The sequence below is a fragment of the Dromiciops gliroides genome, chromosome 5 (genome assembly GCF_019393635.1).
Source record: "Dromiciops gliroides isolate mDroGli1 chromosome 5, mDroGli1.pri, whole genome shotgun sequence".
Classification (NCBI taxonomy): domain Eukaryota; kingdom Metazoa; phylum Chordata; class Mammalia; order Microbiotheria; family Microbiotheriidae; genus Dromiciops; species Dromiciops gliroides.
The window spans coordinates 51,893,615-51,906,535 of NC_057865.1; the positions used below are offsets into that span (position 1 = coordinate 51,893,615).

General features: G+C 37.1%; 1 protein-coding gene across 1 annotated transcript in view; it reads right to left on the minus strand.

Moving 5' to 3' along the window:
• Nucleotides 1-12,921, minus strand: part of ADAM22 (ADAM metallopeptidase domain 22) — a 264,257-nt gene that overhangs the window by 32,699 nt on the left and 218,637 nt on the right. Inside the window, 4 exon segments of the mRNA XM_043968835.1 lie at nucleotides 719-809; nucleotides 3,977-4,091; nucleotides 5,807-5,975; nucleotides 7,296-7,415. Of these exon segments, the coding sequence (XP_043824770.1) occupies nucleotides 719-809; nucleotides 3,977-4,091; nucleotides 5,807-5,975; nucleotides 7,296-7,415 (495 nt within the window).

Genomic DNA, 12,921 nt, shown 5'->3' on the forward strand with positions numbered 1-12,921 from the left:
CCGGTGCTTTATCCACTGCGCCACCTAGCTGCCCCCCCTCATTGATATTTTATGTCACCTATTTACTGTTAGTAAAAGGACCTTAAGTTCAAATCCTGACTTGAATATTTAACCCCCTATTTGAATGAATAATTTTACTTCCCTGAACATTTATTTCCTCATCTAAAAATAAAGAGGTTGCACTTGCTCAGTGATGTCAAACTCAAGAAAGAACTGTGGGCTGCATATTAATTTAGAGTACTATGTTCTATTGCATTTTTATTTATTTTGTTAAACATTTCCCGTGGGCTGCTGGATGTGAGTTTGACCCCTCTGGACTAGATCATTTTGAAAGACCTGTCTAGTGATGGAGCTTATCAGCACTGGGCCGTCTTTGGTGATTGCAAGTAGACAAGTACCAATCTATCCCATAGACATATTCCCCGGTATTGTAGGTATGGGCCCAAAACAAGAGAAATGTGACCTTTTCATTCATCTCTGTCACAGAGTTTATGTTAATTCTCATTCACTCCAATTTTTAAAAAATTCCATAGAAACCCTTTTAAATGGAAAGAACATGTCACAAAATTTAACAAATAACATCACAACTTCAACTAGGTTGGGAATGACTAGCAATGTTCACTTACTTGATGGTATTAAACTTAAATTTTGAGTTCATTTAAAGCTATATTCTCTAAAGTATAGCAATATACTAACAAAACCAAGAAATGCCACTTACTTGTAACCCCATGCAGCTATTCCTAATATGAGAGCCAGCACCAAAATGGTACCAGTAATTATCCCTATTATGATATTTGTGCCAGCAACACCTGCAAAAAAAAAATACATTGAAGGTTATTCAATGTAATTTAAATATGTTAACTAAGAAGTTTTCCAAATGTTATTCTGAATAATTCCCAATGCACAAGTATAGAAACGACCCTAGGTCTTGCATCATAAATCATCCATCATAGTTCATGACTATCATGGGGCAAGAATAAATCAAAATGAGGGAACTGAGTTTTTAATCACTCATGGATATTTATTATATAGCCACAAATATGATGATGAGCTGAAATCGATCTGGGTTTGAATCTTTTCTCTGATCCCTATATGACATTGGACAAATCTCTTAATCCCTCCATGTGAAATGTGGAGGTTGGGTTAGATGGACCTCTAAGGTCCTCCTTCAGTTGTAAATCTTTGATCCTCTGGGTCAACCTCTAAAACACCTTTTCTTCATCAATCCGTGTGGAAGAGCTCATGAAAAGGTCGTTGCTGCTCTTATCGTTGGTTCTTTGTTCCCAAAGAAGATCAATGATGTCAGGACTTGCAAGGGAACTGAATGTAAGTGAAGTAGAGCTGTGCAGAGTCATCAGTCTCATTCTCTCCTCCGGAGTCATCTGAGTCCAGTGCCAAGACATAGGTCACGATGACTGGTGATGACCCCAGATGCAATGGGAGACCTTGGCCTTTTTAAGCTAAGGTCTTTCCTGGGTCTCAGTTTGTCTGAGGCAACACCCTAGCACAGTGGATAAAGCACCGGCCCTGGATTCAGGAGACCTGAGTTCAAATCCGGCCTCGGACACTTGACACTTACTAGCTGTGTGACCCTGGGCAAGTCACTTAACCCCCATTGTCCCACAAAAAAAAAAAAAAAAGAATCAGTCTGGAAGGGGATGACCCAATATGGTCTTAGCTATGATCTAAGCTACTCCTTTGCTCACTGCTTGGTGGGATAGGATTGGCTATACAGAGGGAGGGTGAGAAAAGAAACTCATATTCTATAAACCTAATGGCAATGCAGCATCTGCCTAAGCAAAGAAATCTATTTGAAATCAAGCCCGGGAAGAATATCCCTTTTCTAGTAATAATAAATGGAATTTGTTATTTTTGAAAGTTTGCAAAGCATTTTACATACCTTGCCTTTTCCAATCATGCAAAATAGGCACTTCAGACATCATTACCACCATTTTACAGATGAGGAAATTGAGTCAGATGTGGGCTTTGAACCCATTATCTCTCCTGTCAAGTCCAGCCCTTTCCCTAATACATGATGTTGCTTCTTTCTCTGAATGCTGAATACAGTGACCATCTAGCCTATTTATTTTTGTATCTAATTATATTGCTGCCTCTTACAAGCTTGTAAATCTTCTCACTGACAGTCTAAGTGCCTTGGGGGCAAAAACTACCCATGTTTGGTACATCCCACAGCACTTAGCAAAGTGATCAGTACAAAATAGATAATCATAGAATTATCTTGGGCAAGAACACTGGAAAAGAGACCTGGCTTCTAGTCTGTAATCTGACATTTAATACCCTTGTGACTCGGGATAAAACACTTCTCTCTGGGTCTCAGTTTCCACATTCATAATATAACCAATAACTTCCAGGTTTGTTTCTAATGTTATAATTTATTCAATTCTATAAACTTCATTAATTGAATTTCATTTATTTGCTTATCTATCTACCTACCTATCGATCTATCTATCCTTTCATTCATTTATTCATCTATCTATCTGTCTGTCTGTCCTTCCATTTGTTTATTTATCAGGGCAATGAGGGTTAAGTGACTTGCCCAGGGTCACACAGCTAGTAAGTGTCAAGTGTCTGAGGTCAGATTTGAACTCAGGTCCTCCTGAATTCAGGGCCAGAGCTTTATCCACTGTGCCTCCTATCTGCCCCCATTAACTGAATTTTAGACTGGTTTCTATAACTCTGCTGTAAACAGCTGTAAACAGCTGTAAACAGTAGTTTAGATACCCATAAACTATGAATCTTAACCTGAGGGAGTAAAGATTGTATTCGTATTCACAGGGCCTGGCATATAGTTGACATTTAATGATTACTTGGCTTATTTATTTCTTTATTTATTTTGGTTTATTGGTTGAGGGAGAGGCTGGGTTCAGGATTGGAAAGTACATGGTTTCTCTCATCATTTGGAAGGGAGAGAAGTTTTGGGGCCCTTGGGTATCATTTCCTACAGTGAAGTATGAGTGTGCTAAAAACCACCGACACATTTGGAAAGGGTCCACTCACCCTCCAAGAGAGTCTACAGGGTTTTGAATTAGATGAGCCTTGCTTAGCTGCATTTAAAACTTCTTCCTCCCTCTTCCTAGCAAACCATTAAGCCTCTTCTGCTCCTCTCCAAACCTCATTCATGCATCAGTCGGTCAGCATTTATGTCAAAAGCACCCACTATAGGGTAAGCCCAAAGTCCTGAAGGGATCTGATGTTTTAATAATTTTCTGAAAATTATTTTTATTCATTTTTCACCATTTACGAGATTTGATTTTTCACACAAGATGACATAAATTCATTTTTATATGATGCTATGGTATTATGAATTTAAAACAAAAAATAAAGGAGTTATTAAATATTTGTGACTTTTGGCCCACTATACCAAGCCCTATACTAAGCTCATTTCCTCACACTCTGTCTCTGGTGTATGCATGTAGTATACGTGTATATGTACATAGTGTTTTGGGGTATACAGAAGTCCACATGTTCATAGGCTTCTTTCTTAATTTTTGTATATGAAAATGTTTTTGTTTGTTGATGATTTTTAAATACCCTATAAAAAGTTTTTGGTTTTTTTTAAATCAACCATCAATACTCCATTTAAATTTAGTGGTTGGGGAATATGAAGTTATTTTTTAGAAAGGTTTATTTATCAGAACTAATGACTGGTTCAAATTAATGACATTCTCATATCATTCAATGTTAGAAAACTATCAGGATTTCATTTAATGATTGCTCGCATCTTTTGCATCAAATCAGTCAGGATTATCCAAAATTAGTCTTCTAAAAATTAATTCAATATCCCCTGAAAACCAGTTATTATTTGAATGTGGTCGATAGTGTTCCCAGCTGTACCTCAGTTATATCCAAATTGAGGTTACTATAAAAGTAACAATTTACTTGACAATGTTGAAGCCATATTTTTGTCCTCCCTGATGGAGGACTATAATTCACTGAGACTAAGGTATATACTCACCATTGCCAGACAGAGATAGATTAGATTTTGAGCCATCATTGTATGGTAAATAGGTATTACAGTCTGCACCTATCCAATGCTTGTTACAGACACATTTTATTTCATTACTGCAAATCTGAAATACAAAATGAGAATGGAGAATAAAAATCATACACAAATCGATCATAATGCAATGTTATGAACCACACAAATTAACAATGATTATGCTTATTTTCCTTGTGATATCTTTTCCTGGTTCTTCATTTCATTCATTGTTAGTCTAAAATAATCTTCTCTCATTCCTCACAGCAAGTCATTCTCACATCAATTTACAGAAAACAATGGGGCATAAGAAAAGAACACTTATCATCCCTCAGAAGAAATGAAGCAAAACTATGAAATGACAATCTTGCTTTCAGCTTCAGTACAAAAGGAAGAGAATAGAAAAATCTACATAGAAATGCAGCCAGTTCTATGTTATCCATGTAAGTCTTCCATTAACTCATGGAGAAGGACTCTTGAAAGGATAAGGAAGTTTGGGGTTCTAGACCCAGGAGAGCTAAGACATGGTCACACAACCAACACAGAGGGACAACATGTCTACCCAGATGGGGGCTATAGCTTATTAGGTGGGGAGGGAAGTTCATGCTTGTGGCTCACATGTGTATCTGAAGGTTTCTGGCACAAGAGCAAAACTGAATTTTTCTCTTCAACGCTAGCACTAGAGAGAAAACAAATACAATGGAAAGAGAACGGGCTCTGGAAGCAGATGACCTGAATTCGAATCCTGCCTGGTGACTACTAGTTGTGCGAGCTAGAGAAAGTCGCTCTGCCTCCCTAGGCCTCAGTTTGCGCATCTGGGAAATGAGGAGGCTGGACCAGATGCTTCCCTTTATGATCACAACCCCTTTCCCCATTCAAGGGACAAAAGAACTGAGACCATACAAAGAAAGTATTCGAAAATAAAATTAATGTTTACCATAGCATCAATCTCTAAGGAACTCCAAATGGAAAATATAGAATTTAAAGGGAAGCAAACTCATTTATTCACCAAGAGAAGGCAGAATCCTCTGTGCATGTAGTAGGGAGTAGTGAAATCAGAGATCAGTATGGATAAGATTTAATTTATTGTTGTTCAGTTATTTCAGTCATATCTGACTCTATGTGACCCCATTTGGGGTTTTTTTGGCAGAGATACTAGAGTAGTTTGCCATTTCCTTCTCCAGCTCATTTTACAGACAAGGAAATGAAGCAAACGGGGTTAAGTGACTTGTCCAGGGTCACACAGCTAGTGTGTCTAAGGCCAGATTTGAACTCAGGAAAACAAGTCTTGTTTTTGGGGTCTTTGCCTCACGGCAATTGGGGTTAAGTGACTTGCCCAGGGTCACACAGCTAGTAAGTATCAAGTGTCTGAGGTTGGATTTGAACTCAGGTCTTCCTTAATCCAGGGCTGGTGCTCTATCCACTGTACCACCTAGTTGCCCCAAAAACAAGTCTTCTTGACTCTACCCACTATATCACCTAGCTGCCCAATAGTTATGGTAGAAAGATACAATTTGGGTTTCATTTGACACATAGTATGTTTAATATTCATATGCTACTTATTAATATTTTTAATAAAAAGCTTATTTCTTAGAATCAGGAAGAGTAACTGGTTTAGAATTTGGCACATTTCATAGAATTCGAGTTCAAAGGAGGTTAAAAGTTATCTAGCTCAATCTAATCATTTTTTAGATGAATAAACTGACACCTGGGTATTTAAATAACTTGCCCAAGATTACTCATTTCACCGATTAAAAAATAAATACATAATCCACACTAAGATAGAATTTTAAAATTATACAAACATACCCCATTTCCTGAACAAATGGCATTTTCTTTTTTACTCAAGCAGGTACTGAAGTTGAAAGAGGCCGTAGGGAGACACCTACGTTCTAGGCACATCATTTCAGGGCCACATGGTGTCCCATCTTCAACATAACCAAGGTCTATCTCTTCTTCAAGCTTAACATGACCACCACTACAGGGAAGTAAGCAATAGAAAAGTTAGTTATGTTATGGTATGGATTTTGTGATTTATTTTTTTAAGTTGCACCTATCCATTCCTTAAGTGATTTTAAAACCACCTTTGTAAATGAAATGATAACTAATATCAGTGCATATGTATTCTGTTTCTCCTCAGAAAGGCAGCGGGATAAAGAGTGGTGCTACGTCTTCCTATCTGTAAAAGCATGGCAACAACTTCATCTTTAAACTGATTGTCAGGATAATCAACAAGGAAGGTACATTCCAATATACTGACACAACTGATGTAAGAACTGTGATCAAATTTCTAGTTCATTTTTAACCCCTAAGGCCAAGTCAATCATAATTACTGCTTAAGACCAAATTCTAATCTAGCTTAGTTAAGGTCCACTTCAGTTCTAACATTGAGAATGAGAGTTTCTTTTAATTATTTTTTCCTTGTTCCATAAATTAAAAGAACTAATTACATTTAAAAATTTAAAGAGAAATAAAATTACCTTTTCTAAAAAAATTTCTTTATTCATATCATTATAGTCTATAATTGGGTTATTACAGGAATAAATATTTATAAGAAAGCTAGTCAATGTAATTCCATACTTAGGGGGTCAATGATTTCATGGGTATGGGTACTCCCTTCATGATCATAGATTCTAACCTTTCCATAATTTAGTAAATGAAGACATCTTAAAGGCCTGAGGTGCTTCAATTTGTTTTCTTAATATTCTGATAACTGTATTTTTATTCTAATTGGTTTTCTTTGTAATTCTGTGTATTATTTAAAAAATTATTCTCAGAAGGAGTCCAAAAGTTTCACCAGATTGCCAAAGGGGTCCATGCATAAAGGTGACCTGTGTTCTCAAAGGTCATGGCAGCAGAGCTCAAGTTCTCTCAGATGCAACCAAACTGGTAACCACAGAATTTGAGAGCCGACCAACCCACAGAAGAAGGGAATTCCTATTATAACGTGTCCAACTTCTGCTTAAAGATGTTCAAGGAGGGGGAATTGACCTTGGATGCCTTCAAGAATGCTTTATGTTCAAGGCTACTAATGGGCTATCATCTGGGGACAAGCCAGGGCAGTGTCATTACCCTCAGAGAGGCTATCAGATGACAGTTTGGGCCAGAGTAACTTAGGAACTCATCGCCTAAGTCATGGAAGGGTTGTGATCTTCAGTGGCTGAAGAGGTACCCACACTGATCAAAATACCCTATAATTTAAGTTCCTGAAGACAGTGGTGGTTCCAAGGTTCTGGGGTAGGAGAGAAGCCACAATATGTGCTTTGCTTTACAATAAGGTGGTGATTGTTGTTGTTACCTGCAGTTTAACGTCCTTCCCTGCTGCACGACTAACGAGGATGTGATTTCCCCATCTAGCTCTCCAAGCCTTGGTATGTTACCGATGTTGGTGCATAGGAGGTAACCACACAGCACATCCCTAAAACAACAAGTAGACAAATTGCTTTCTTCATATCTAAAGTGGTTAGAAAGGTTATTCCTGCATTAGAAGCATGGATTTAGCTATTAAATGGTATGGCTGATCACTCACACAGAACATTCCAATTTAGAGGAAAGACCTTGTAGTACTTAGTTTTATTTCAACTATGCTATTCACTCAGATCTTAACAAAATAAACCAGGCCAGAATACGCTATTTCCTTTAACAAAAGGTGGTAAAGTATATCAGATAGAGAGATGGCCACAGAGACAAGAAGACCTGAGTTCAAATCCTGCTCTGATACATATTGGCTATATGACCCAGGACCATTACTTACCTCTTAATGTCCTAGACCAGAGGTATCAAACCCACTGGGCCAGTTTTCTAGCCTTTGCCTTATGGACTTACTTCAGTAAATGTTTCAATCAAATTGAGTTTGGCCAAATCAAGTTATCCTTCACATAAGACTGATTAGGGCAGCTAGGTAGTGCAGTGGATAAAGCACCGGCCCTGGATTCAGGAGTGCCTGACTTCAAATCCGGCCTCAGACACTTGTCACTTACTAGCTGCGTGACCCTGGGCAAGTCACTTAACCCCCATTGCCCCACAAAAAAAGTACATAAGACTGCTTAGCAGCAAAATTCCCCTCCAGATGAATTTATCAAAGTAAGCAGTTCCTTTTTAGCAAAGACCTTCAGGAGAGTCCTCTTTCACAATGAGCAATTATATTTTTCCTTCCACTACGAGCATTAAAGGGTTGTGTTTGTTGTTCGGTCGTTTTCAGTTGTGTCTGACTCTTGATGACCCCATTTGGGGTTTTCTTGGCAAGGACACTAGGGTGATTTGCCATTTCCTTCTCCAGCTCATTTTACAGGTGGGGAAACTGAGCCAAACAGGGTTAAGTGACTTGCCCAGAGTCACACAGCTAGTAAGTGTCTGAGGCAAGATTCGAACTCAGGTCTTTCTGACTCCAGGCCTGACTCTATCCACTGTGCCATTTATCTGCCCCCCACCCCAGTAAAGATAGTAGCTTATACATAATTTTATTTTATTCACTCCTACATAATCACAATGTTACTTATTTAGTTTCCTTTACTAATTACTTCTGACTTTCTGTTTTCATTATAATATTATATTCTTATATTAAAAAAGAAAACTTTAACTGTTCTGCTGCTGTGAATACTGTCTAAAATGTTCTGTATGCTTGATGAATTTTCAGTTTTCATCCTGATGATGTTAACATAGCAATAAGAGATTTTGACATTAACAATTATTCAGGAGATTGGTGAAGAAAACAGCAAAGATGAATGTGAAAAAAATCAGATTTCATTTTATGGAATAAAATATGAAGACTTGGATATATCATCAAGCAAAAAAAAAAGCCTAAAAATTCTACTTAGTAAGTATTTTCTTTCTAGTTATGCAAAACATAGAGGTCATTTTGACATTTATGGAAATCTTCAACCTTCAACCCTCCACAAAAAAATCATTCCTTCATTCAATAAATACTGAGTATCTTTTATAGTCAAGGGATTATGCTTGATGCCATACATTATTTTTTCATTAAAATTTGTTTTGTGTCCATGAAGATATGACATCTTTCTCTTGTTCCCCTACTCACACCCCCACTGAGAAGGCAAGTAAAACAAAACCCCTGTCACAAACTTCAAGGAAAACACCTGCGTGGGCCTTGACCAAAACAAAAATAAAAGCATCTCAGTCTGTATTCTGAATTCATCATCTCTTTCTCTCTGAAGGGAGGTAGTATGTTTCATCATGAGTCCTCTAGCAACATGGTTGCTCATGATATTGATAGGATTCCCAAATCTTTAAAGTTGTTTGTCTTTACAACATTGTAGTTAATGTGTAAATTGTTCTCCTGGTTCTGCTCACTTCACTCTGCATCAGTTCATACATCTTCCGAGATTTCTCTAAAATCTCCCCCTCTTCATTTCTTACAGCATTCCATCACAGTCATACACTATAATGTGTTCAGCCTTTTTCCAATTAATGGGCATCCTCCCATTCCCAATTCCTTGCCATCACAAAGAGGTGATACAATACACACACACACACACACACACACACACACACACACATATATATAATATATATATTTGGTAAGGCAATTGGGGTTAAGTGACTTGCCCAGGGTCACACAGCTAGTGTCAAGTGTCTGAGGCTGGATTTGAACTCAGGTCCTCCTGACTCCAGGACTGGTGCTCTATCCACTGAGCCATCTAGCTGCCCCTACAATAGGGTGCTTTAAGTAATTTAGAGTCTAGAAGAAAGAGAGATTGGACAAATGTATACGCAACTATAACACAGGTTTTTCTGGTTGTTTTCCAGTCATTACAGTCGTTTCTGATTCCTCATAACCCCATTGGGATTTTCTTAGCAAAGATACTGGGGTGGTTTGGCCATTTCCTTCTCCAGCTCATTTTACATATGAGGAAACTGAGGCAAACAGGGTTAAATAACTTGTCCAGGGTGAGACAGCTAGTAAGTATCTGAAGCTGGATTTGAACTCAGGTGTTCCTGACTGTAGGCTCTTTCCACTGTACCACCTAGCACAAGGTAGTATGTGGCAATTACTGAAAGAGGCTCAGAAGGGGGGGGGGGATTACTTTTGATTAGAATAATGTTAGAAAGCTTCATGGAGGAGGTGAATTTGAATTGAGTCTTGATGGATGAGATTTTCTTTTTCTTTTCTTTTCTTTTCTTTTTTTTTTGTGGGGCAATGGGGGTTAAGTGACTTGCCCAGAGTCACACAGCTAGTAAGCTTCAGGTGTTTGAGGCTGGCTTTGAACTCAGGTCCTCCTGAATCCAGGGCCAGTACTTTATCCACTGCGCCACCTAGCTGCCCCCGATAAGAAGGATTTTAATAAATGAAAGAGGGAGAAGATACACATGGTATCCTCATGCTCCCCAGAGATGCTTGAAGCTTGTTCAGGAATATAAGGAATCCAGTCCATCTGGAGTCCAGTTGAGTGGAGGAAGCCTAAAGAACATGGAAGGATGAAAACTCCAGATTCAGACATTTGTACTCTATTTGGTAAGCAATGGGGGCCTAATTAAGACTTTTGAACAGGAGAACAAAATGATTAAAGCAGTGATTTAGGCAGAGTAATCACATGAAAGTATATACTGGTGGCATCAAACTGAAATAGGGATCCCTGTGATTAATTGCACATTGACTTAGAAAACCAGAAATCATCATTATTTATGTTATGCTGTATTTTTATTTATTTTGTAAATATTTCCCAGTTACATTTTAAACTCATTTTGGCTCCACTCAGGAGTTTTTGCAGGCCATGAGTTTGACCCCTCACAAGTATAAAATGGCTTGGGTAAAGGGGAGAAAGTACAAGGAGGTTAATTATGAGCCTGCTGCAATAACCCAAACAAGACATGATAAAAGGTCTGAACTAGGATACAGGCAGAATAAATAGAAAGGAAGGGTCTCTTCTCAAGAACCTATAGGATGGGGGGCAGCTATGTGGCACAGTGGATAAAGCACCAGCTCTGGAGTCAGGAGGACCTGAGTTCAAATTGGGCCTCAGACACTTGACACTTACTAGCTATGTGACCATGGGCAAGTCACTTAATCCTCAATGCCCTGCCAAAAAAAAGAACCTATAGGATGGGCTGTTCTAGTAAAATAGGTGAAGGGAGAGTCATCAGCTTCAACCTGTTTCCCTTTACCCCAACAGCAATAAATATGTCAAATGAAGTGAACAAACAATAACAACAAAAACAAGGAAAAGGGAAAAAAGGATATAAAGAAAACCAAAAAGAAAAGCCAGAAGAAAGACAAACGAATTGAGTAAACAAAGATTTTTGAATAAATACATCATAAATTCTATGGGATATAATAAAGTGAGTAGAAACCTCTGGAAGAAAGGAATAATTCAGAAACAACAACCATAGTCTTAGAAATGCAAATGAAATAATCACAAGAACTTGAAGTGTGTTTTTTTGTTTGTTTGTTTTTTTGGTGAGGCAATTGAGGTTAAGTGACTTGCCCAGGGTCACACAGCTAGTAAGTGTTAAGTGTCTGAGTCCCTATTTGAACTCAGGTCCTCCTGAATCCAGGGCCAGTGCTCTATCCACTGTGTCACCTAGCTGTCCCTGAAGTGTATTTTTTTACATTTTTTTGATTGAGGGGTGAAGGGGCAGGTTATAAATATCTATAAAAGATATATATATATATATATTTAAATTTACAAGAACCCTCTAAGTAGGATAGAAGCATAATAAATAATTAAAGGAAAAGATAAGGAAGAATGTTAGAGCTCTTAAAATTTGGAAAGGCAGAACTGACGGTTTAGAGCAGAAGGCAAAAGATATTAATAAAGCAGTATTCTGTAAAAATGGCATAAAGATAACGAAAATGAAGAGATGAAGTAATAAATAGCTCAGCAAAATAAGAACACGTGAAGCATCCATGAACTATAGCTATGGAAGATTTAGAAGACAAATCTGAGAGAAAATATGAGAATTATTGGTTTCCCAGAACCAAGAGCATAAGTGTTATATTTCAGGAAATCATATACCACATTGTCTATAAGTATTATGAATAGAAGAAAAAATTCAGATCAAGAGAATAATAGGACCTTATTAGAGAGGAATATTGATTTTAATTTACCTAGAAAAGTAGTTTTGAAATTCTAGATTCAATTTTAAGTAGGAAAAAATACCAATTTACATATCAAGGAACACCAGTTTAAATTATGCAGGATCACTCAATAATAACAAAAAATAAAGAAAAAGTAGAAATATTAACATAAAAGGAAAGCAGTCTGCATCCTAAAATAACATATCTTACAAAACTGAGTATATTTCTACATGAAAGTAAATGGATCTTTAATAGTAGAACATATTTTCACATGTTCCTTCAAAGAAAACCAGAGGTTAACAGGGCCTTTAAAATGCAAATTCAACAAAAAGAAACATTAAAAAAATAATTAAAATGAAAATTTCACAGAAACATGAGAAAACTTTTGTGATGCAGAAGAAAGGAAATAAAACCAAAGGAAAATTATATATGATGACCATAAGAAAGTAAATAGTGATGAAAGTTAGCAAAATTCAAAACAAAGATAATGGATTTTGCTGCTAAGTGGTTAAAATTAACTTATATTTCCTATGTGTTAATAATCAGTAAATTATAAAAGTAAATAGTGAAATGCACCATCAGTTTCAGTGATTCTGTTAGGCGATTTTACTCAACTGCAATTGAGGTATGTACTTTGTCACAAATTTGAGTGTTAGTGGGTAACATCTGTGTGTGTCAAAACAAAATGTATCAGTAAAAAGATTTTTTTAAGAAATAGAAAAAGGAAAAAAGACAGGCAGGGATGGATATGAAAAAAATTAATAATGAAGAGTCAACAGGATTTGGCATGTAAAAAAAGAGAAGGAGTCAAAGATGATTCTGATTAACTGGGAAATATGAAGGAGTTAATTCTGAGTAATATGGTGATGAGTTCAGTTAAGGCATGAAG